Below are 26,028 nucleotides of genomic sequence, written 5' to 3'. Positions count from 1 at the left end.
TAGCAGCCATAACGGCTGCTAGCGGCGCCACCGGGCATTTGGGAGGGCGTGTCGGCTGGCGGCACGGGCCCCCTCAAGCCCCGGGCCCCGTAGCAGCCGCTACTGCTGCTACCGCGGTAGTTACGCCACTGATGAGAGCAACTTTAGAGAACGAAAACGCCACAAAATGAATCCAAAACAGTAGGCTTCTGTAAGTTTGGTGGCCAGGGGCGTAGCAAAAGGCCCACGGGCCCCGGTGCAAAAGTCGTTCTTAGGCCCCCTCCCCAACTTCTTCTCGTGGCTGATGGCCCGCAGCTTTTAGCTGCATTGCTGGGTCTCCTAAGCGAGGGTCGTCGCTGAAGTCTTAAAACGCCAGGGTCAAAAGCGCCAATATATATGTGTCCCCGCAAAAAAATGTATGTGTGTGTAAATATATATGTGTATATATATCTAGGAGACAGCATATCTATAGCACTACGACCCTATAGATATGGATAGGATTAGAAACAGTGGCTCAGCAGACACTATCACACATGACAGAATTAGATATGGTGGCTCAGCAGACAGTATCACATATGATAGGATTAGATACAGTGACTCAGCAGACAGTATTACACATGATAGGATTAGATACATTGGCTCAGCAGACAGTATCAGATATGATAGTCTTAGGGTATGTGCACACGATAACGACCATTACGGCTGAAATTACGGAGCTGTTTTCAGGAGAAAACAGCTCCATCATTTCAGACGTAATTGCTCGTAATTTGGAGCTGTTCTTCATTGGATTCAATGAAAAACGGCTCAAATTACGTCCAAACAAGTGTCCTGCACTTCTTTGCCGAGGCTGTTATTTTACGCACCGTCTTTTGACAGCAACGCGTAAAATTACAGGTCGTCGGCACAGTACGTCGGCAAACCCATGCAAATGAATGGGCAGATGTTTGCCGACGTATTGGAGCCGTATTTTCAGGCGTAAATCGAGGCATAATATGCCTTGTTTACGCCTGAAAATAGGTAGTGTGAACCAAGCCTTAGATTTAAGGCCCAGCTTGCTGACATTGCGGCTTCAGCGCTGGACCGTGGAAAAGTAAGTATAATAATTGCTTTGCTTTTTTTATGTTACAAATTTTTTTGTGTGTTTGTATTTTTTTACAGGTTCAGTTGTTGGACAACTTCGGATTTGAGGACTACTTTGATGATAGCGTTTTTTTATTCTCAATAAAATGGTTAACGAGGATTGTGTGAATGTTTTTTTTTTAAATAAAATATTTTTTCTATGTCCTTGTATTTTTTTAAACTTTATTACTACCACCGTAGTAATGGCCATTGGCTGATTGACCATCTGTAGCAATGGACGTGTACTGGGGCGGCCGCAGGCTGGTATCACAATACTGGGAAAGCCCAGAAGCCTTGGCCCTTCCCACCCTGGTAATGCTAGCCTGCTGCTGCTATGTTGTATCTGGCTAAATATAAAAAATAGGGGGACCCCACATAGTTTTGTCCAATTTATTTATTTAATTTTTTTTAAATGACGTGGGGTACCCCCCTTTTTTCATAACCAGCCAGATACAACATAGCAGCAGCAGGCTAACATTACCAGAATGAGATGACCCACTGTTTTTGGGCTTTCCCAGACTAATAATACCAGCCTGTGGCCGCCCTAGAGCCAGACCATTGCTCGGGTACTGTATCACACCTGGTTCTTCCCGGTACCCCTGGTGGCGGTCGGTACTGGGGTAATAATGGGGGTTAATGTTAGCCTCTGCACCGGCTAAAACTAAGCCTAGCATTAGTAATGGACGCTGCCAATCAGCCAGGGGCCATTACTGAGGCGGTAGAAATTATGTTTAAAAAAAATACAAAGACATAGACAAAATATTTAATTGGAATAAAAAAACACACACAACCCTCGTTATCCATTTTATTGAAAATAAAAAAATCCATCACCGAAGTAGTTCTCGAATCCGACGTAGTCCAACAGCCGAACCTGTAAAAAAAGAACAAACACAAAAAAAAACATTAGTATCACATGGTAGGCTTGGATACAGCGGCCATGTATGATGCTGTCTGTTGGACCCTGTATCTAAGCCTATCACAAGGTAGGCTTAGATACCGTGCCCAGTAGACAGTAATCTTATAAGTATAAGATTACTGTCTGCTGGAGCCTTGTATCTTAGCCTACCATGTGGTAGGCTTAGATGCAGGGCATATCAGACAGGATCACACATGGACTATGTATCTAAGCCTACCACATGGTAGGCTTAGATACAGGGCCCCAGCAGACAGTAATCTTATACAATATTAGATTACTGTCTGCTAGGGCCCAGTATCTAAGCCTACCATGTGGTAGGCTTAGATACAGTGCCCATCAGAGGGGATCACACATGGGCCATGTATCTAAGCCTACCATGTGGTAGGCTTAGATACAGGGCCCAGCAGACAGGATCACATATGGGCCCTGTGTCTAAGCCTACCTATGTCTGAGATTCCCATAGAGTTCTATTGGCCAGATGAATATGTCCTTTTGGCATTTGTTTGGCTAGTATACATGAGTATAGCTTTTTTTCAACTGTATTGAAAAATTGAGTCAACCACGCTTTTTAATACAAGTGAATGTCGCAAAAAAGTATACCGTGTAGAATATTTTTTTTACAACAAAGGTTAATGACAGATGCGTCATACCTTTGGTGTCATACTTCAAACATGTCTGCGGAACGCAAAGCCCAAACGTGATAATATAGTGTAATAATTATATAATAATAGTAATCATGGGTTAACTATGCTGTGCTATGCTGGGCCATCTTGTCTGCGTTCCACAGGTTAGCATGCATGCAATGGTATGGTGTTTATGGTTGGCGCGTCCCGGGCGGCTGACTGTGCTCCCACTCGCCCGCCCCTCTCGTACTGGGGGACGGACCTGCCTGTGTGATTACGGTTAGCTGCACCTGGGTTTACGTTTTGCTGTGTAATCTCATAGATTCACGCCCTTATTATTCCAATACGGTGACACTGAGGAGGAATTTGTCAATGGGTCTGCATCGTGTAGGCTTTTAAGGTAAATTGTTGCTTATGCTAACAACTGTATGTTTAGCTGTTCATTGGTGGGTTGTGCTTTATATACCCATACATTTGTGCTCTTTGGTCAATCCCCGGAAGAAGCTACGTGCGAAACACGTGTTGAGATTGATCTCCTCATAGCTTTGGTCTGTATGCCTCCTTAACCCCTTCAGGACTGAGCCTGTTTTGGCCTTCATGATGAAGCCGATTTTTCAAATCTGACATGTGTCACTTTATGTGGTAATAGCTTTGGAATTATTTTACCTATCCAAGTGATTCTGAGACTGTTTTCTCATGACATATTGTACTTTATGTTAGTGAAAAAATTTGGTCGAAAAATTCTATATTTATTTGTAAAAAAATTTGCATTTTTCTAAATTTAAGTGTATCTGCTTGTAAAACAGATAGTAATATCACACAAAATAGTTACTAGTTTACATTTCCCATATGTCTACTTTATGTTTGCATCGTTTTTTGAACATTCTTTTATTTTTCTAAGACGTTACAAGTTTTAGAACTTTAGCAGCAATTTCTCATATTTTCAAGAAAATTTTAAAAGGCTATTTTTTCAGGGACCAGTTCAGTTCTGAAGTGGCTTTGAGGGCCTTATATATTAGAAAGTCCCCATAAATCACCCCATTTTGAAAACTGCACCCCTCAAAGTATTCAAAACAGTATTCAGAAAAATTCAGTTTAAAACCTTTAGGCGTTTCATAGGAATTAAATCAAAATAGAGGTGAAATTTAGAAATTTCTTTTTTTTTTGCCAAAAATTCATTTGTAATCCATTTTTTTCTGTACCACAGCAGTTTTTACCCGAGAATTGCAACTCAATATTTATTGCTCAGATTCTGTCGTTTTTAGAAATATCCCACATGTGGCCCTAGTGCGTTACTGGACTGAAACCCAGGCTTCAGAAGCAAAGGAGTACCCACTGGATTTTGGGGCCTCCTTTTTTTAGAATATATTTTAGGCACCATGTCAGGTTTGAAGAGGTCTTGTGCAAAAACAGTAAAGACCCCCCAAAAGTGACCGCATTTTGGAAACTACACCCCTCAAGGAATTTATCTAGGGGTATAGTTAGCATTTTGAATACACATTTTGAAAACGAATATATTGCAGTGTATTGTCATTTTTACAGGCTCCTGTAACAGTGCAATCGCTGTACCTGTCCGTTAGTCACGGGTGTCAACAGTAATACGCAGCTGACACCTGCAGCGTATGGCGCGGGCTCAGCGCGTGAACCCACTCCATACATCACCCCCCACACCACGACATGCTATTAAGTCGTGGTGCGCGAAGGGGTTAATGCGCAACGGAAGGTGTGGAGTGAAAATTGCAATTTTCCACTGATATGCCATTTTAGTGCACTATATGTTATGCCCAGTTTGTGCCACTGAAGACAAATACCTCATAAAATATTAACCGGTTTCTCCCGAGTATGGCGATGCCATATTTGTGAATGTAAACTGCTGTTTGGGCACGCTGTGGGGCTCAGAAGGGAGGTAGCGGCATTTGGAGCGCAGATTTTTCTTGGTAGTTGTTCTGTTTGGCGTTTTGCTGGTATTTCAGGTTATAATGTGGGGGCATATATAATCTATGCGGAGAACATCAGGGCATAATAAGAGGGTATAATAATGGAGTAAATAAATAATAATCTGCAGATATGTGGCCATTGTCGCACTGATAAACGGTTCCAGATGTTATCCGCTTTTGGAACACTTCACATTTTGCATCGCCATATTCTGAGAGGCAGAACTTTTTTATTTTTTATTCACCGGAGCTGTGTGAAGGCTTTTTTGTTGCGGGACAATCTGTAGTTTTCATTGGTACCATTTTGGGGTACATGCGATTTTTTTGATCACTTTTTATTAAATTTTTTGGCAAGCAAGGTGACCAAAAACCATCAATTTTGACAATGTTTTTTATTCTTTTTTTTATGGCGTTCACCGTGCGCTATAAATGACCATTTTACTTTATTCTGCGGGTCGGTCCGATTATGGTGATACCATATGTATATCGTTTTTTTATGTTTTGCAGCGTTTGCGCAATAAAATCTCTCATTTATAAGATCATTTATTTTTTGTGTCACTATATTCTGAGAGCCATAACCTTTTTATTTTTCAGTCAAAAAAGCTGAGTTATGGCTTGTTTTTTTGCGGGACGGGTTGTAGTTTTTATTGATACTATTTTGACGTACATGCGACTTTTTGATCACTTTTTATTGTATATTTTGGGAGGGGTGGTGACCAAAAAATAGTGATTCTAGCATTGTTTTTTTACTTATTTTTTTGTGGTGTTCATCGTGCAGGAAAAATAATATTATAGTTTTATAGTTTGGGTCGTTACGAACGCGGTGATACCAAATATGTGTACTTTATTTAACGTGTTCATTTTTTTCCTATAATAAAAGACTTATTATAGGAAAAAAACATTTTTTGTTTTTGTAACTTTTAGAACTTGTTTTTACACTTTTATAAAACATTTTTATTACTTTTTTTTTACTTTTTACTTGTTTTACTTGAAGACCTGCAGCACTGATAGCTGCTATAATACATTACACTTATAACTTCTATTTTTACACTTTTTTAAAACATTTTTATTATCTTTTTTTTACTTGTCCCACTAGGGGACTAAAGACTTGCAACTGTGATCGCGGGGACGGATGGGAGGGGGTGATCGAGGGTCTGATAGGGGGGTGCTGGCCCTTATTTTGACCATTTCTCTCTTCTCTCACGGAATATATTCTGTGAGAGAAGAGAGAGAACTAGCTGCTGCTGTTTTTAAGCTATCGCCGTTATTAGTTGAATAACGGCGATCACGTGACCTGGGACCGGACAAAACGGTCCTCGGTCTGTGCTCCGAGGCCTCAGCTACCTCTGTAGCTGAGTACACGGAGTTTAAGCGCCTCCCGGGGGTACTATCTTATGCCAAAGCGCCGCCGTGAAAAGGCGGCACTCTGGCATAAGTAACCTTAATGTCCGCCGTGAAAACACGTATAGGCGGTCATTAAGGGGTTAAATTATATTCTTTGTTATCTGGTTCTCAGCATGTTTGGATGGTTTCCTATACATTTTTACTTCATTATATACAGTATGTACCAGTTCTTATATGCACTATGTGCACTTTACTATATAAGGCTGTGGGACCCGACCTATGTGGGGATCTTTTTTTCATGGGTAATGTTTCCGACAATGTACTTGTTTTTAACTATTTTGTCTCTTAATAAAATATTGTCTATTTTTCGCTAGAAATGGTTTGTGTGTGATTTCTGTTTTTACGGCGTTCACCGTACGGTAAAAACTGCATGTTAACTTTTATTCTGCGGGTCAATACGATTACAGTGATACCAAATTTATATAATTTTCTTTATGTTTTATTACTTTTACAAGGAAAAAACTGATTGTTAAAAATAACGAGTTTTCTCGCCATATTCTGAGAGTCATAACTTTTTTATTTTTCTGTCGATTTAGCGGTATGAGGGCTTATTGTTTGCGGGTGAGCTGTATATTGGTACCCTTTTGCGGTATATGAGCCTTTTTTATCACTTTTTCTGGGAGATGAAGTAACCAAAAAAAACAGCAATTCTGATGTTTTGAATTTTTTACGACGTTCACCGTGTGGACTAAATAATTCTATATTGTAATAGTTCCGAAATTTACAGATGCGTCTATACTAGTTATGTTAGCTTTTTATTTTTTTTACATTGTGCTTGAGGGAAATTAAAATGTTAAATTAAAAAAAATATATATATTTATTAAAAAAACGTTATTCACTGTTTTTTACTTGTCCCCCTAGGGGACTTTAACCAGCAATTGTTAGATCGCTTGCACGATATACTGCAATACTAATGTATTGCAGTATATAGTGATTCTGATAGCCTCCTATGAAGCCCTTCATAGGAGTACAAAGATGGTGGACCTGGGGGTCTTCATCAGGCCTCCAGGCTGCCATGCCAACCAACTGCACCCCCCCCCCCCCGATCTCTCGGCGGGGGGGGGAGGGGGGCGTTGGAACGTTACAGGGGGTCTCCCCCCTGTTTTTAGTCATTTAAATGCATTTAACAGCTTAAACAAGCGGGATGGAGCGGGCTCAGTCGGAGAGCCCGCTCCATACTCCCCCACCCGGCGTGCGCCGTATATATATGGTGGAAGGGGTTACGTAGCACATTTCAGGGGTACATACATATAATTTATTGATTAACTTTTAGCAATTCCTTTCGCTATCATTATATTTTATTTTTTATTACGTTTTGTTTACTTTCTGCAGGCAGTCTTCAATGGAACTGTACCCTTACTGGCCCTTCACACAGCTTGAACGGGATGCTTTACGATTACAGATACTATCCCAGATCTGGCAGAACCTGTCATTCTGTTATTAATCCTTTGGATGCTCGTATAATTTCTGGATTTTTTTTCGTTTTTTGGACTAATCTACATTGTAACCTGTTTGTCTGGCCATATTTAAGGGAACTCTGTCCTTTACAACCACCCCCCTAAAATTACAATAATGCGTCAATAGCGGATTCTGAATCTATACGTTTCATCTTTCTACCTACTTGCATTACATCTCTAGTAGCCTGCAAGCTGGCTGTGTACTGAGTCCTAGGACTCCTCTCCATTAAATCGCTAAGGTTAGGAGTCTTCTCTATGCGTCAGCATGCAGAGCACGGCCCGTTAGTGGGCTTGCAGTGGGGAAATGCAATTGACTACAAAGATAAAAATTACAGATGAGCGGAATGAGCGTCTTTTAAGCTATATACCGATTATTGTAGTTTAGAGGCGTTTTCAGAGGCGACAGAGTCTCTCTAAAGATATACAGTATATTGTTTCACAAAAAATATATAAAAGATATTTTACTCTCTGATGACAGCGTCCCTTTACACAGGATCCATAGTAATGGGCTGCACTATGGGGGAAGGAGGAGGTTCTTGTGAAGGGGGATATACTGTAGTGCAGGGGTCTCAAACTCGGCCGGGTAAGTGGGCCGCATATAGAAAAAATGGGACGTTGACGGGCCGCATTACTTTCAAATTTTATACAATACAAAATTATTGTTAATCAATTAGTTATTTGAACTACTATAACACTATATTACTATAATAATAATACTACATTACTATAATAATACCGCTAGGTTTAAAATTTGAGATATTTCTCCACGTGCTTATTTCAACAATCCAGCTTTGCAGTTTAAGTGTCGCTAAATGCAGGCAGCCCGGCGGCTCAGTTAGCACACATGTCAAGATTGGGCAGCCCCTTTTTAGATAGTGCCACAGTGCCCTCGGTGGATGCTGTCGCAGTGCCCTCTGTGGATGCTGCCGCAGTGCCCTCTGTGGATGCTGCCGCAGTGCCCTCTGTGGATGCTGCCGCAGTGCCCTCTGTGGATGCTGCCGCAGTGCCCCCTGTGGATGCTGCCGCAGAGTCCTCTGTGGATGCTGCCGCAGAGTCCTCTGTAGATGCTGCCGCAGAGTCCTCTGTAGATAATGCAACACACCCCTAGATAAGGCCACAGTGCCCTCTGTAGATAATGCCACAGTGCCCTCTGTAGATAATGCAACACACCCCTAGATAATGCCAGTGTCCTCTGCAGATACTGCCCCACACCCACTTGTAGATAATGCCACAGTGCCCTCTGTAGATGCTGCCACAGTGCCCTCTGTAGATGCTGCCACAGTGCCCTCTGTTGATGCTGCCACAGTGCCCTCTGTTGATGCTGCCACTGTGCCCTCTGTTGATGCTGCCACAGTGCCCTCTGTTGATGCTGCCACAGTGCCCTCTGTTGATGCTGCCACAGTGCCCTCTGTAGATTCTGCCACAGTGCCCTCTGTAGATGCTGCCACAGTGCCCTCTGTAGATGCTGCCACAGTGCCCTCTGTTGATGCTGCCACAGTGCCCTCTGTTGATGCTGCCACAGTGCCCTCTGTTGATGCTGCCACAGTGCCCTCTGTAGATTCTGCCACAGTGCCCTCTGTAGATGCTGCCAGTGCCCTCTGTTGATGCTGCCACAGTGCCCTCTGTTGATGCTGCCACAGTGCCCTCTGTAGATTCTGCCACAGTGCCCTCTGTAGATGCTGCCACAGTGCCCTCTGTTGATGCTGCCACAGTGCCCTCTGTAGATGCTGCCACAGTGCCCTCTGTTGATGCTGCCACAGTGCCCTCTGTAGATTCTGCCACAGTGCCCTCTGTAGATGCTGCCACAGTGCCCCTTGTTGATGCTGCCACAGTGCCCTCTGTTGATGCTGCCACAGTGCCCTCTGTTGATGCTGCCACAGTGCCCTCTGTAGATGCTGCCACAGTGCCCTCTGTATATGCTGCCACAGTGCCCTCTGTATATGCTGCCACAGTGCCCTCTATATGCTGCCACAGTGCCCTCTGTATATGCTGCCACAGTGCCCTCCGCAGATGCTGCCACAGTGCCCTCCGCAGATGCTGCCACAGTGCCCTCCGCAGATTGTACCACAGTGATGTCAGGGGCTTGCCCAGAGCTGGAGTCCCAGAGCACAGCCGCTTCTGGCACTCTGCCTGGGTTTCCAGCTCTGCTCCTGACATCACTGTTCATATATGGACAGAGATGTCAGGGGCAACCCCAGAGCTGGAGTCCCGGGCAGAGCGCTTGTAGGCTCTTCCTGGGACTCCAGCTGTGCTCCTGAGATCACTGGGACTCCTGCTCTGGGGAAGCCCCTGACATCATTGTCGATGTATGGACAGCGATGTAAGAGGCTTCCCCAGAGTCCCGGAGCAGAGCCGATACTAGCGCTCTGCCCGGGACTCCGCTCTGGGGAAGACCCTGACACACTGTCCATATATGGGCAGATATGTCAGGGAATTCCACAGAGTCCCGGAGCAGAGCCGATACTAGCGCTCTGCCCGGGACTCCACTCTGGAGAAGACCCTGACACACTGTCCATATATGGGCAGCGATGTCAGGGAATTCCACAGAGTCCCGGAGCAGAGCGGATACTAGCGCTCTGCCCGGGACTCCGCTCTGGGGAAGACCCGGACACACTGTCCATATGTTGACAGCGATGTCAGGGAATTCCACAGAGTCCCGGAGCAGAGCCTGTACTAGCGCTCTGCCTGGGACTCCGGCTCTGGGAAAGCCCCAGACATCGCTGTTCATATGTGGACAGCGATGTCAGGGAATTCCAGAGTCTCGGAGCACAGCCGATACTAGCGGGCCGCGTGCTTGAGACCCCTGCTGTAGTGCATATAGCGCCCTGTTCATGTGGGGCAACTTTACTCCACACAAAGATGGCACTATATGCAACCTCCAAATCCTAAAATGTATTCCTTTTGCTCGTGACAGTGTGATCAAGGTTCGGGAGGACCGAAACATCGCTATTACTGTCATTACAATATTCATATTACATTGAATTATAAATGTGTTCAGTGGAACGAAAAAAAAATTGCACCGTAAGCGCAACAGGGACATAAAGGAAAAATTTACATATGTGATAGAGGAGTGCTGTATATTTTCTAAGCATGTGTTTTATCTTTTTCCAGGATGATTACATGGAAGCTCTCGCTAGATTGCATCTTACTGTGACCAGCGCATACAAAGTAAATCCTGACATTAACTTTGAGGTTTTTATCCACAAAGTAGATGGTCTGTCAGATGATCACAAAATAGAAACTCAGAGAGATATACATCAGAGGGCAAACGATGATCTCTCTGATGCCGGACTTGAGAAAATCCACCTCAGGTGAGACAGTGTGTTAGTTGAATGTCAAATATTTGCTAAAAGGCACATCGATATCAAGAACTGGAGAACAATCCAGTTTTATTATGCTATACTATTATTAGCATAGCTTAGACTTAACTTTGAGCATACACTTATATATTCATATACTCATATAAATTAAGAAATTGCTTAAATAGTACATTCATTAATCAAAATGATCGGTATTGTTCCCTTTAACTGCAGGAGCTTTCTAATATAAAAGGCCACTTTCGCATGGCAGTATTTTGGTCAGTATTTTGTATTCGCTGAAACCAGGACTGAAACATAGAAGTTCTATGTGTATATTCACACAGCCGTTTTTTTATGGTCCGTGAATACTGGGCGTCAAAAAATAGGACATATCTTATTTTTGGCCGTTTTCACGGCCAGACGGCTCCCAAGCGAAAACAGCTCCTGATTTTCAGAAGTTTTTGTAACAACTCGCGTTTTTCGCTGCGTATTTTACAGACGTTATTGGAGCTGTTTTTCAATGGGGTCAATGAAAAACGGCTCCAAAAACTTCCCAAGAAGTGTCCTGCACTTCTTTTTCTCGGGCATCTATTTACGCGCCGTATTTTTACAGCAACGCATAAAATGAAGCCTCGTGGGAACAGAACACCGTAAATCCCATTGCAAGCAATGGGCAGATGTTTGGAGACATAATGGTGCCATTTTTCAAGGGCGTAATTCGAGGCGTAAACGGCCCGAATTACGTCTGAAACCACTGCGTGTGAACATGCCCTAACTGTAATGTGCCCCATGTACCTGATATAAATATTGCACACTGTATGTAAGAGTAACTAAACTATCAAGCTATTGGAGGACTTAGAGGCTGTGTCTGCAGAGCTGCATGTAGATTAAAGGCTATCTAAACCTTTGAAAGGGATTTTTTTTTAATAGAAGGTCGATCAGTGTGTTTGGTTAAACTCTATAATTAGTTTTTATTGAAAATTCGTTTTACTCTTTGAGGTACAACTGCTCCGTATTCTGTATACATAGCAGCTGTATCGTTCACTAAGACCTGAATCCGTCAATCCCGCGGACCTGACGGGTTCAGTGTCAGCAGGTCCTGCGTGTCTCTGACACGCAGGGTCCACATCTAAATTATGGTATTAGATGTGATAGATTACAGATGAATCCTGCGTGTCAGAGACACGCACGACCCGCTGTCACTGAACCCGTAAGGACCCCGGACCTGATGCGAACAGGTTTTAGCGAATGATACAGCTGCTCTGTATGCAGAATACAGAGGAGCTATGTCTCAAAAAGTATAAATAATTTTTAATAAAATCTAATTATAAAGTTGCACCAATCACACTGCTTGACCTTTTTTTTTATATAAAAAAAATAAATAAATCCCTTTCAAAGGTTTACATAGCCTTTAAGCATAAGTAAATATTTTCATTATAAATGATTTATTTTTTATTTTTTTCAGCTTTTATCTTACCAGTATATATGACCATTCAATCTTTGAGGCTTTCAGCAAAGTTGTACAAAAACTAATTCCACAACTTCCAACATTAGAGAACTTGTTGAACATATTTATATCTGTGAGTAACTGTAAATTACAGTACATAGCCCTAAAATATCTGCTGTTAAAATGTTGTATACCTTTCGATTACAGAAGTGCATCTAGCAAAAATGAAGCAATTTTGCAATTCTTGTTGTTTTGTGTCTTGAGCTCCTTTGCAAACCTATGTGTATCCAAAGTTACACACGACCTACAAACTGTGCAGTCATACTCAGCTCAATTAGCCCAATAGATGGTAACATACATTCGGTAGGTAAGCAAGAAATAGGGGAAAGATACAAGTATGACTGCAGAGTTAGGCTATGCAAGGTTTGTCTGTAACCATGGTGATACATAGGTTTACATAGGAGCTGTACACACAGACTATTTGCAAAGCTGTGTAATTTTTAGATGCACTGGAGTGCTAAAAAATTTTCTTAAAAGATGTACATACCCTTGAAGGTTAGGTTTAGATGACCATGGAAGCTCATTGAGATTGCAGGAGCTCGAGATCTTAATGCTGTGATGTATCTATACAGTACCATGGATCCGATGTCTTATTCTCAGCAATAGTGGTGTGATAGTAAATCCACTGTAATGGTGGGCTGAACACTACAACAGGATTGACTCATCTCACAAAACTTCTATAATGTATCTGAACAGGGGATAGAATTCTAAAGACTGGCAGGCATCCCTAGGAAAAAAATGGTTATAAGCGAAAGAAAATTTCTAATCATAGCACTTCCTGAAATGTCAATCTAATAAATCAGAAACGTCACAGCAGTTGGCACCCAAGAACTAGGGCTCCAAAAAAGATCAGAACCAAGGAATTAAAATGTCCTAAAATAAAATGTTTGTATTTTTTTTTTGTTCAGGGCAACGTTCCAACCTCTCCTTTAGTCCTCTACACCCAACTGAGGATAAGATTGCAGGGTCATCCTCTTCGCTACCTCTGGTCCCTCTACCAGCACCGATAGGCATGCTCCAATTTGCAGTCCGTTGGCAGGAGGAGATGGGCAGGACCCGAGCTGCGATTTTATTGCTATGGGGAAGGGGCAGAGGTTAATGAAGAACTGTGGCATCATTGCTTGTGGTTTGCTCCCCATATGGCTCTGTTATTTAAGCTGTATGCCTCTGTGGCATTTATTATATTTATAGTGAACAGATGTGGTTTTGGAGGACTGACTGTGCGAAGCATGCACAAAATAAAAGTGCATGCTCCTCACAGATTCTTTTACTCCTTCCATGCCAGATCGGAGAGCTCTGTGTGGCTGCCACTGTTAGGTTATGTTTACATGGGTCGGATTTGCTGCAGGAAATTCTGCAGGAAATTTGACCCTAATTCCAACAGGGAATTCCCCCTAAATGTCTGCACCAAATCCTGCTTATTTTGGTGTAGATTTTCTGGTGGATTTACCGCTGCAGAAATCTGCAGAAAAAAACCCCCAAAAACTATACTGCAACACATCCTGACTCCCCGTCTGTCTTCTGTGCAGGCGGCATTCTGTGATGAAGTTTCGCAAGATGAGACCGCTGCAGCCTATGATTGCCTGCAGGGGTCACATGTGATCAATCGTCATCACAGGAGGCTGCCTGTACAGAGAGCAGCCGGGCGAGCTGGGACGCATTGCTAAGGGAGCACCAGGGGAGATCAGTACAGTCTTTTTTTAATTTAAAAGTTGAAATAGTGTGTTGTTTTTTTTAGTTTTGGTTCCGGATACCCAGCTAATCCATAGCAAAATCTGAAACATTCATTTGTTGCAGATTTTGATTTCCCCATTGAACTCAACAGGAAATATCTGCAACAAATACGCAAACATTCCGCAGCAGAATTTGACTTGCTGCAGATTTAAAACTCTGCAGGTGTATTTCCACACACTCGCCCACTTTGCTGCTTCTTTAATAGGCTACGGATTTTCCACCTACAAACTCGGACGGAAAATCTGCAGCAATTTTGCTACGTGTGAATGTAGCCGTAGTGTAGAAGGCTCTGTGATGGCGGTATGGAAGAAGGTATGGCTGGCACCCATATTGCAGCAAGTTGAACACCAATTAATTATAATGAAGAGTGACATTATCTCCCTTTTAGATAAATGGCGATACACTTTATCTATGTACAGTACATTCTGGGTCCCAGATACCTGTCTGATCGATAAGAAAAGGCTATGATGAGGAAACCTTTTTAAACCTTCAGACTTCTGTGCAGACAGACTTTTGCACTGTGTGAAGTCTGCCAGTAATGCCTGTGTGTTTATTTAAGTATGGTATATTTCTCATAGGTGATGGATTAATACCATACCATATGTATATAAGAAACCTAACAGTGCCTAGGCTTTTATAGATACACAAATAACTATACATATGTATTTAATTATAGTAGCCATTCCAACGCAAATGCTGCCATATAATTTTACCTTCTGTAGTTTGTTAGTACATTGTAGGCTAGAATTTATGCTTGTACTTACATACAATAGTTGTACTGTATGAGATGCCTATAATTCTTTGCATTACTCCTACTTGTTTTTCTTTGTTACAGAATTCTGGTATTGAGAAAGCATTCCTGTTTGATGTAGTTAGCAAAATCTACATAGCAACAGACAGTACTCCTGTGGATATGCAGACATATGAATTGTGCTGTGACATGATTGATGTAGTCATTGATATCTCTTGTATCTATGGGTACGTCTTTTCTACTCTGACTTATTTGAAATTATATTTCTTCAATATTTGTGATGCACTGCATTTTTTTGCGTGCTATTTTGTTCGCTGTTTATGTAAAAGTATCCAATTATTTGTGTCATTTTTCCAACTTTCAGGAGGAAGACAATGGGGCACTTTTATAAGTGTCATTTTACAAACCGGTTTTTGTTGCCAAAAATTAGTTTCTGACATGCACCAGTTCGTAAAAAATGTTGCACGTAGGTTTGTGAATTTAAAGAGGCTCTGTCACCACATTATAAGTTCCCTATCTCCTACATAATGTGATCGGCGCTGTAATGTAGATTACAGCAGTGTTTTTTATTTAGAAAAACGATGAATTTTGACGGAGTTATGACCTATTTTGGATTTATGCTATTGACTTTCTTAATAGACATCACCTCCAGCCAGGACGCGCTGTCTATTCACAATTCCGACACTTCGGTAACGTTTGTCTGGGACTTACAACCCACAAGATCAATATGTGCTGAGTACATGAATTGAGAGGAGTGTATGAGGCCGATTGGTCAGCGTCATACACTTCTCTCCACAACGACCAAAGTCAATAGCATAAATCCAAAATAGGTCATAACTCCGTCAAAATTCATTGTTTTCTAAATAAAAACCACTGCTGTGATCTACATTACAGCACCGATCGCATTATGTAGGAGATAGAGATTCTGACCTTGGATAGGCAATCGGACACTTTTCTGGCATAGAAAATGTTGTATGTACTTTATAAATTTGGTGTGTGTTTGTGACAAATAAGACAATATCTCTAAAATGAAAATTGTCTGACATGAAGAAAGCATGCTAAAGATGACAGCCAGACATTTTATATACACTATATAGCCAAAAGTACACTGTATGGCCAAAAGTATCTGAACATCTGACCATCAAACATTTATGAACTTGTTAGACATCCTATTTAAAAAAACATGGGCGTTAATATGGATTGGTCCCTTTTTGCAGCTATAACAGCCTCCACTCTTTTGGGATGGCTTTCCACGAGATTTTGGAGTGTGTATATGGAACTTTTTGCTCATTCAGAAAAAAGAGCATTTTGAGAGATTAGGAACTGATATTGTCTAAGAAGGTTTGTCTCGCAATCGCCATTCTAATTCATCTCAAAAGTGTTAGGTGGGGTTGAGGTCAGGGCTCTGTGCATACCACTCGAGTTCCTCCACACCAAACTTGTCAAACCATGTCTTTATGCTGGAAGAGGAAAGGGCGACAAAGTTGAAAACATACAATTGTCTAAAATGTCTTTGTATTTTATAGCATTAATATTACCCTTCTCTGGAAATAAACGCCTAGCCCAAACCCTGAAAAACAGCCCCAGACCATTAGCCCTCCTTCAAATTTTACTGTAGGCAGTATGTATTCCAGTAGGTAGCGTTCTTCTGACAACTGCGAACCCATATTCATCCATCATATAGTGAAACGTGATTCATCACTCCAAAGAACATGTTTTCACTCCTCCAGGGTCCAGTGGTGGTGTGCTTTACACTTGTATAAGAAAAAGTATAATCTTGCACTCGTCCCAAGGTTAAAAACAAAATCCTTTATTTAATCTGGTTAAAAACAAGCAAAAACATTCCTAGGAAAGACGCTTTTTCAAACGGTAGGCCTAAGCTTTCATACCTTGGGACGAGTGCCGGATGCTACTCTTTCTTGACTGCATTACCGGTTACTGAATCAACGCACTAAAATCTAAGCACCATCTAGATAAGGAGAGCGGTTTCCCTAATATCAAGTGCCTGGCTCCGGACCGCATATTGCTTTTTCTGGGGGTGCACTTTACACTATTCAAGCTAATGCTTGAGGTTGCACATGGTGATCTTAGGCTTGACCATAGAAACTTGTCTTTGTCATGAAGCTCCTGATGCACAGTTCTTGTGCTGATGTCACATCCATAGGCAGTTTGTAACTCTGAAGTGAGTAGTGCAGCAGAGGATAGGCGATTTTTATAGCAAAGGTGGTATCCTATGCAACTTTTAAAGTTACTGAGCTCTTTAATACGACCCATACTACATACATAGCAATGTTTGTCTGTGTAGATTGCATCTGTTTGTAATAGGTGTGGCTGAAACCCCTGGACTGAATAGTTAGAAGCAGGGCCGACTTTAGGTTTATGTTGGCCCTTGGGTGATACAGACTTAGCAAGCCCCTTTGCAGGAAAACTCACGGCGGCGGTAAAATGGCAGGACATGGCAGTTTGTGCCCCCATCCATGTAGAAGTTAGGCCCTATTTATGCCCCATATAGAAGTTAGGCCCCCAGTTTGTGCCCCCCCATATAGAAGTTGGGACCTGTTTATGCCCCTATATAGAAGTTAGGCCCCCAGTTTGTGCCCCATATATACTAGTCCTTCTCAATGAATTAGAATATCATCAAAAAGTTAATTTATTTCAGTCATTTAATTCAAAAAGTGACACTCATATATTATATAGATTCATTACACACACAGAGTGATCTATTTCCAGCAAATTATTCTCTTTTAATGTTGATGATTATGGGTAACAGTTAGTGAAAATCCAAAATTTAGTGTCTCAGAAAATTAGAATATTATATAAGCCAAATGTAATGATGGGGGTAGGGAAACAGACAAGTGAGCCCTAATCTACCCGCCACTCAGTCCCTGCCTACTTGCAACGACCCGCCCTAGGCGATGGGGTACAACTGGGCGACGGTCCCTACGCTCAATAAGTGCACGACAGACAAACAGACAAGTGTACACAGAAGCAAAGGGAAATGGGGCAGTTGCCCACGGCAAAACCGTGAGCAACAAGAGTGGTGAACGAGCCAAGTCAAACCAGGAGTGTACGAGGTACCAAACGCAGAGAAGGAGAGTAGTGAACAAGCCGAGTCAAACCAGGAGTGTACGAGGTACCAAACGCAGAGCAGGAGAGTAGTCAGTAAGCCAGGGTCAATATGAAGCAAGGTCAAATAGTTCAGAAGCTGCAGAAGGGCCAGGAAACCAAACGAGAAGAATCACAAGCAAGGAGGAACAGGAAAGGCAGGTATAAATAGACAGAGGGCGGGAGCTAGCTCCGTCTGGCCAGGCTGTGATAGGCTCTCCCACTCCTAAGCCTGCCATCCTGAGTTGTGGAAGATGGAATCAGTCTCACAGACATAGAAGCAGGTGCAGACTGATTACCTATGGGCGTTGACACAGAATCTGTGCCTGGCAGATCCTTTACAGTACCCCCCCCTTTATGAGGGGCCACCGGACCCTTTCTAGGTGGACCTGGTTTATTGGGGAAACGAAGGTGGAACCTCCTGACCAATACCCCAGCGTGAACATCGCGGGCGGGTACCCAAGTCCTCTCCTCAGGCCCGTATCCTCTCCAATGGACCAGGTACTGGAGGGAGCCTTGGACCATCTTGCTGTCCACAATCTTGGCCACCTCGAATTCCACCCCCTCAGGGGTGAGAACGGGGACAGGAGGTTTCCTCGAGGGAGCCAAGGACGGGGAGCAGCGTTTAAGGAGGGAGGCATGAAACACGTCGTGCACTCGAAAAGATCGGGGCAACTCCAGTCGGAAGGAAACAGGATTGAGGACTTCAATGACCTTGTACGGCCCAATAAACCGGGGAGCAAACTTCTTGGACGGGACTTTAAGGCGCAAGTTCTTAGACGATAGCCACACCAGATCCCCGACCATAAACAAGGGGTTAGCAGAACGTCTTCTATCTGCCTGAGTTTTTTGTATGCTCTGGGAAGCCTCTAGGTTCTTCTGAACCTGGGCCCAGACTGTGCACAGTTCCCGATGAACGACCTCTACCTCGGGATTGTTGGAACGGAGGAGAACCGTGGATTAAACCCAAAATTACAGAAAAAGGGGGAGACCCCTGACGAGTTACTGACCCGGTTATTAAGGGAAAATTCGGCGAGGGGAATGAATGAGACCCAATCATATTGACAGTCAGAGATAAAACACCTTAAATATTGTTCTAGAGACTGATTAGTCCTCTCAGTTTGGCCATTAGTTTCAGGATGGAAGGCAGAGGAGAAGGACAAATCAATCTCCAACTTTTTACAGAAGGCTCTCCAAAAGAATGAAACAAATTGTACCCCTCTGTCAGAAACAATATTGACAGGGACCCCATGGAAACGCAGGATGTGTTTGACAAACAAGGTAGCTAACGTCTTAGCATTGGGTAGTTTCTTGTGGGGCACAAAGTGGCACATCTTACTGAAGCGGTCTACTACAACCCACACCACCGACTTGCCTTGAGATGGAGGCAAATCGGTGACAAAATCCATAGAGATATGGGTCCAAGGTCTCTGGGGAATGGGCAAAGAACGTAGTAAGCCCGCTGGTCGGGACCTGGGAGTCTTGGACCTAGCACAAACCTCACAAGCGGCGACGTAGGCCTTAACGTCTTTAGGCAACCCAGGCCACCAATAGTTTCTGGCAAAGAGGTGCTTGGTACCCAGGATGCCTGGATGACCAGATAGTGCGGAGTCATGATTTTCCCTAAGTACCCTTAGCCGGAATTGCAGGGGAACAAACAGCTTGTTCTCAGGAAGGTTCCCGGGAGCTGAACCTTGATCAGCCGCAATTTCAGAGACTAAATCAGAATCAATAGAGGAAATGATTATACCTGGAGGCAAAATACAAGCAGGATCTTCCTCCGAAGGAGGGCTGGCCATGAAGCTACGCGACAGTGCATCAGCCTTAATATTTTTAGACCCAGCCCTATAGGTAACCAAAAAGTTGAATCTGGTAAAAAATAACGCCCATCGAGCTTGTCTCGGGTTTAGCCTCCGGGCAGATTCTAGGAAAACCAGATTCTTGTGGTCGGTAAGGACCGTTACCTGGTGCCTAGCCCCCTCCAGGAAGTGGCGCCACTCTTCAAATGCCCATTTAGTGGCTAAGAGTTTGCGGTTGCCAATATCATAGTTACTCTCAGTGGGCGAAAACTTCCTGGAGAAGTAGGCACAGGGACGGAGATGGGCGAGGGACCTGGTACCCTGGGACAAGACAGCCCCCACTCCCACCTCGGACGCGTCAACCTCCACGATAAATGGCTCCATTTCGTTGGGCTGAACCAGCACCGGGGCCGAGATAAAGCACTTCTTAAGGACCTCAAAAGCCTGGACAGCCTCAGGAGGCCAGTGGAGGAGATCAGCACCTTTGCGAGTGAGGTCCGTAAGAGGCTTAGCAATGACCGAGAAGTTAGCAATAAATCTCCTGTAATAATTAGCGAACCCCAAGAAGCACTGTAACGCCTTTAGGGAGGCAGGTTGGACCCATTCCGCCACAGCCTGGACCTTGGCGGGGTCCATGCGGAATTCATGAGGAGTGAGGATTTGACCCAAAAATGGTATCTCCTGCACCCCAAACACACATTTTTTGGTCTTCGCAAACAGTTTGTTTTCCCGAAGGACCTGGAGCACCTTCCTGACATGCTCAATGTGGGAGAACCAGTCCTTGGAAAACACAAGTATGTCATCAAGGTACACTACAAGAAATACCCCCAGGTAATCTCTTAAAATCTCATTTATGAAATTCTGGAAGACCGCGGGAGCATTACACAACCCAAAGGGCATGACGAGGTATTCGAAATGACCTTCGGGCGTGTTAAACGCAGTCTTCCACTCATTCCCCTCTTTGATACGGATAAGGTTATACGCGCCCCGTAGATCAAACTTAGAGAACCATTGGGCCCCCTGAACCTGATTAAAGAGATCAGGAATCAAAGGAAGGGGATACTGGTTCCTTACAGTGACCTTATTCAAGTTACGGTAGTCAATGCATGGCCTAAGACCACATCCTTCTTCCCTACGAAGAAGAAGCCAGCACATAACGGAGAAGTAGAGGGGCGAATGTAACCCTTGGCCAAGCATTCCTGGATATACTCTCTCATGGCTTCACGTTCGGGACAAGAGAGATTAAATATCCTACCCTTAGGGAGCTTAGCTCCTGGTACCAAATCGATAGCGCAATCGTATTCTCTATGAGGAGGTAACACTTCGGAGGCCTCCTTAGAGAAAACATCAGCGAAGTCCTGAACAAACTCAGGTAGTGTGTTCACCTCCTATGGGGGAGAAATAGAATTAACAGAAAAACATGACGTCAAGCATTCATTACCCCATTTGGTAAGATCCCCAGTATTCCAGTCAAACGTGGGATTATGCAACTGCAACCAGGGAAGGCCTAAAACCAAATCGGACGATAATCCCTGCATCAACAGTACAGAGCACTGCTCCAAATGCATGGAGCCAACAAGGAGTTCAAAAACAGGGGTATGCTGTGTAAAATAACCATTAGCAAGAGGAGTGGAGTCGATACCCACTACCGGGACAGGTTTAGGCAAATCAATCAAAGGCATAGCTAGAGACATAGCAAATTCCACAGACATGATATTAGCAGAAGACCCTGAATCCACGAAGGCACTGCCGGTAGCAGACCTACCACCAAAAGAGACCTGAAAGGGAAGCAAGATTTTATTACGTTTCATATTTACGGGAAATACCTGTGCGCCCAAGTGACCTCCCCGATGATCACTTAGGCGCGGAAGTTTTCCGGCTGCTTATTCTTACGCCTACTACAGGTGTTCACTTGATGCTTGTCATCCCCACAATAGAAGCAGAGACCATTCTTCCTGCGGAACTCTCTACGTTGTCGGGGGGACACGGAGGCCCCGAGTTGCATAGGTACCTCCGAGTCTTCCGTGGAAGAGCGAAGCAACGGAACCTCGGGAGGCATCATGGGGGAGTCAGAGGGGAAAACACAAAAACGTTCAAGTTGTCGTTCCCTGAGACGTCGGTCAAGACGTACCGCAAAAGCCATAACCTGGTCTAGGGAGTCAAAAGAGGGATAGCTAACTAGCAGGTCTTTCAGGGCGCTCGACAAACCCAACCTAAACTGGCACCTTAAGGCAGGGTCATTCCACCGAGAAGCTACGCACCACTTCCTAAAGTCAGAGAAATACTCCTCAACAGGTCTCTTACCCTGACGTAAGGTCACCAGCTGACTCTCGGCAAAGGCAGTCCTGTCAGTTTCGTCATAAATGAGTCCGAGAGCAGAAAAGAAAAGATCAACGGAGGAAAGTTCAGGGGCATCAGGAGCCAAGGAGAAGGCCCATTCTTGGGGCCCTTCCTGGAGCCGGGACATAATTATACCCACCCGCTGGCTCTCAGAACCTGAGGAGTGGGGCTTTAAGCGAAAATAGAGCCTACAACTCTCCCGAAAGGAGAGAAAAGTCTTCCGGTCCCCTGAGAACCGGTCAGGCAACTTGAGGTGGGGTTCAAGAGGTGAGGTGAGGGGCACTACCATGGTAGCATCAGGCTGGTTGACCCTCTAAGCCAGGGCCTGGACCTGTAGGGAGAGACCCTGCATTTGCTGAGCCAGGTTCTCAAGGGTGTCCATAGTAGTGTGAGGGACCAGGGTAGACTAGGTATATGGGCTTGTGATTATGTAATGATGGGGGTAGGGAAACAGACAAGTGAGCCCTAATCTACCCGCCACTCAGTCCCTGCCTACTTGCAACGACCCGCCCTAGGCGATGGGGTACAACTGGGCGACGGTCCCTACGCTCAATAAGTGCACGACAGACAAACAGACAAGGGTACACAGAAGCTAAGGGAAATGGGGCAGTTGCCCACGGCAAAACCGTGAGCAACAAGAGTGGTGAACGAGCCGAGTCAAACCAGGAGTGTACGAGGTACCAAACGCAGAGCAGGAGAGTAGTGAACAAGCCGAGTCAAACCAGGAGTGTACAAGGTACCAAACGCAGAGCAGGAGAGTAGTCAGTAAGCCAGGGTCAATATGAAGCAAGGTCAAATAGTTCAGAAGCTGCAGAAGGGCCAGGAAACCAAACGAGAAGAATCACAAGCAAGGAGGAACAGGAAAGGCAGGTATAAATAGACAGAGGGCGGGAGCTAGCTCCGTCTGGCCAGGCTGTGATAGGCTCTCCCACTCCTAAGCCTGCCATCCTGAGTGGTGGAAGATGGAGTCGGTCTCACAGACATAGAAGCAGGTGCAGACTGATTACCTATGGGCGTTGACACAGAAGCTGTGCCTGGCAGATCCTTTACACCCAATTTCAAAAATGATTTTTAAATACCGAAATGTTGGCCTACTGAAAAGTATGTACAGTATATGCACTCAATACTTGGTCAGGCTTCTTTTGCATGAATTACTGCATCAATGCGGGGTGTCATGGAGGCGATCAGCCTGTGGCACTGCTGAGGAGATATGGAAGCCCAGGTTGCTTGGATAGTGGCCTTCAGCTCTTTTGCATTGTTGGGTCTGGTGTCTCTCATCTTCCTCTTGACAATACCCCATAGATTCTCTATGGGGTTTAGGTCGGGCGAGTTTGCTGGCCAATCAAGCACAGTGATACTGTGGTTATTAAACCAGGTATTGGTACTTTTGGCTTCGATAACACCTCAGCAGTGCCAAAGACTGATTTCCTCCATGCCACGCCGCATTGATGCAGTAATTCATGAAAAAGGAGCCCTGACCAAGTATTGAGTGCATATACTGTACATACTTTTCAGTGGGCCAACATTTCCCGTATTAAAAATCTTTTTTGAAAATGGGCTTATATAATATTCTAATTTTCTAAGAGACTTAATTTTGGATTTTCATTAACTGTTAGCAATAATCATCAACATTAAAAGAAAAAAAAATGCTGGAAATAGATAACTCTGTGTGTGATGAATCTATATAATATGTAAGTTTCACTTTTTGAATTGAATTACTGAAATAAATTAACTTTTTGATGATATTCTAATCCATTGAGAAGGACTAGTATATTGAATCTGTAGATAATGCCACAGTGCCCTCTGTAGATAGTGCCACAGTGCCCTCTGTAGATAGTGCTACAGTGCCCTCTGTAGATAGTGCCACACACACAGTGGCGAACTATAGGGGTCACAGCGGTGGCAATTGCGACTGGGCCCCAAAGGCAGGGGGGCCCGCGGCCCCCCGCACATCAATGAAGAGTTACTATAGTAACTGGGTAATACCTATGTAATAAACTACATGGGCCCCGTTACTATAGTAACTGACAGTACTTACATTTCTCCTTCCGGAGCGCAGCGGCGGTCCTGACGTCACATCGCTGTGCGCAGCGCATGACGTCACAACGCTAGTCCATCAATGTTTAGGGACTGGACAACCCCTTTTAAGCCTACCATGTGGTAGGCTTAGATACAAGGCCCCATCAGACAGTAATCTTATACTGTATAGGATTACTGCCTGCTGGACCCTGTATCTAAGCCTACCTTCGATACAGGGTCCAACAAACAGTATAACACATGCTCTTGGGCCCTGTGTCTAAGCCTACCATATGTGTTAGGCTGTATACACATCAGCGTTGCCCTTCTGTTGAGGGGTTCTGTCGGAGGTTTCTGTCGGGTAACCCCGCAACGGAGTGGCAAACAGAAACCTCGGCTTCCGTTTCCCTCCCCATTGATCTCCATGGTGACGGAAAGGTTGCTAAAGGTTTCCGTTTGTCACTGTTGTGACAGGGTTCCGTTGTTCTTGACGCAACCAATAGGGCAGTCGACATATATGGATTCTGCTCCTAGACAGGGTCTCCCTTTAGGAGCGGAATCTCCGGCAAGAGTGTCGAAAACACTCTGGCCAGGGATTCGGCACCTGGAGGAGCCCCTGACGTCTTTGCCCATATATGGATAGTGTGGTCAGGGGCTTCTTCAGGAGCGGAATCAACATTCAGAGCATCAGTAAGGGTCTGGTTAGGGATTCCAGTCCAGAAGAAACCCCTGATGTCACTGTCCATATATGGACATGGAGATTATGGGCTCCCTCTAGGAGCGGAATCTCCGGCCAGAGTGTCGGCAACACTCTGGCCAGGGGTTCCGCTCCTGGAGGAGCCATGATGGCAGCGTAAAGTACCCGGCAGCCGTGGGCCCCCCCACTGCATCTTAGAGGTTGTTAGCAGATCGGCAGCCCTGCCATGCAATCAGGGCTGCCAAATGGTGCTATGGCAACAGGAGGCGTAACAATGGCCTCCTGCTCTGCCATTTCGGGTGCCGATTAGGCCCTGCTAGGAGGCGAAGCCTAGTCGACTTGCTGTCAGAGAATGACTGACAGATCTAATACATTGCACTACACAGGTAGTGCAATGTATTAGAAAAAAAAACTCAGACAGTTGGACCTTCAAGTCCCCTAGTGGGACTTAAAAAATAGTATAAAAAGTGTAAAAAAAAGTTTTAAAACATAATAAAAGTTTCATGCAATAAAATAAAACACAATCGCCCTTTTCCCTTATCAAGTCCTTTATCATTGAAAAAAATAAGTAAACCATACATATTTGGTATCGCCGTAACCGTAATGGCCTGAACGATAAAAATATTGTTATTTATTCCGCGCGGTGAACGGCGTAAAAAAAAAACCCTAAAAAAACTATACCAGGATTTCTGTTTGTTGGTCATGTTGCCCTACAAATATTGTAATAAAAAGTGATCAAAAAGTTGAATGTATCCAAAAATGGTACCTATAAAAAATATAGCTCGTCTGATAAAAAACAAGCCCTCATACAGATTTGTCGACTAAAAAATGAAAACGTTAAGGTTCTCACAACTTGGCGACAGAAAAAATACATTCTTTTTACAAAAGTAATTTTATTGTGTAAAAAGTTGTAAATTGTAAAAAGTGCTATAAGTGAAGTATCGCCGGAATCATATTGTCCTCATACCACTACATCTATCAAAAAATAAGACTATTTAAGGCTCCAATAAGCTAGGAAAGAAAAAATATGCAACTGTACAGGGCCGAGGGGAACATTAATTCTGTTTCAAGAGGTGAATTATCAAGGCCCTAAAATTAGGGAACCAGGAACGGTAGGGCCCAAACATATCGGCTGGAAGGGAGGGTGCCCGTATTATACCAGGACAACACTTTCCCAGCAAAATTCCCCAAACTGCAAAGGTGCGGAGTGTGGACCAAAAGGGGGATAAGAATCGACACCATTTATTAGTGCGACACTGACCAGTGCATAAAGGATTGCTTCACAGCAAAATATCTTTGGATTATTATTTTTTTTTACCCCATTATTATACCATCTGACTATGCCCCT

General features: G+C 44.0%; 1 protein-coding gene across 1 annotated transcript in view; it reads left to right on the top strand.

The window, feature by feature from the left end:
* Positions 1-26,028, top strand: part of RRAGD (Ras related GTP binding D) — an 85,205-nt gene that overhangs the window by 30,842 nt on the left and 28,335 nt on the right. Inside the window, exons 3-5 of the mRNA XM_075862143.1 lie at positions 10,544-10,743; positions 12,197-12,311; positions 14,808-14,950. Of these exons, the coding sequence (XP_075718258.1) occupies positions 10,544-10,743; positions 12,197-12,311; positions 14,808-14,950 (458 nt within the window). The remainder of the gene's footprint in view (positions 1-10,543; positions 10,744-12,196; positions 12,312-14,807; positions 14,951-26,028) is intronic.

The sequence above is a fragment of the Rhinoderma darwinii genome, chromosome 4 (genome assembly GCF_050947455.1).
Source record: "Rhinoderma darwinii isolate aRhiDar2 chromosome 4, aRhiDar2.hap1, whole genome shotgun sequence".
Lineage (NCBI taxonomy): Eukaryota > Metazoa > Chordata > Amphibia > Anura > Rhinodermatidae > Rhinoderma > Rhinoderma darwinii.
This window is presented reverse-complemented; position numbering and strand designations above follow the sequence as displayed.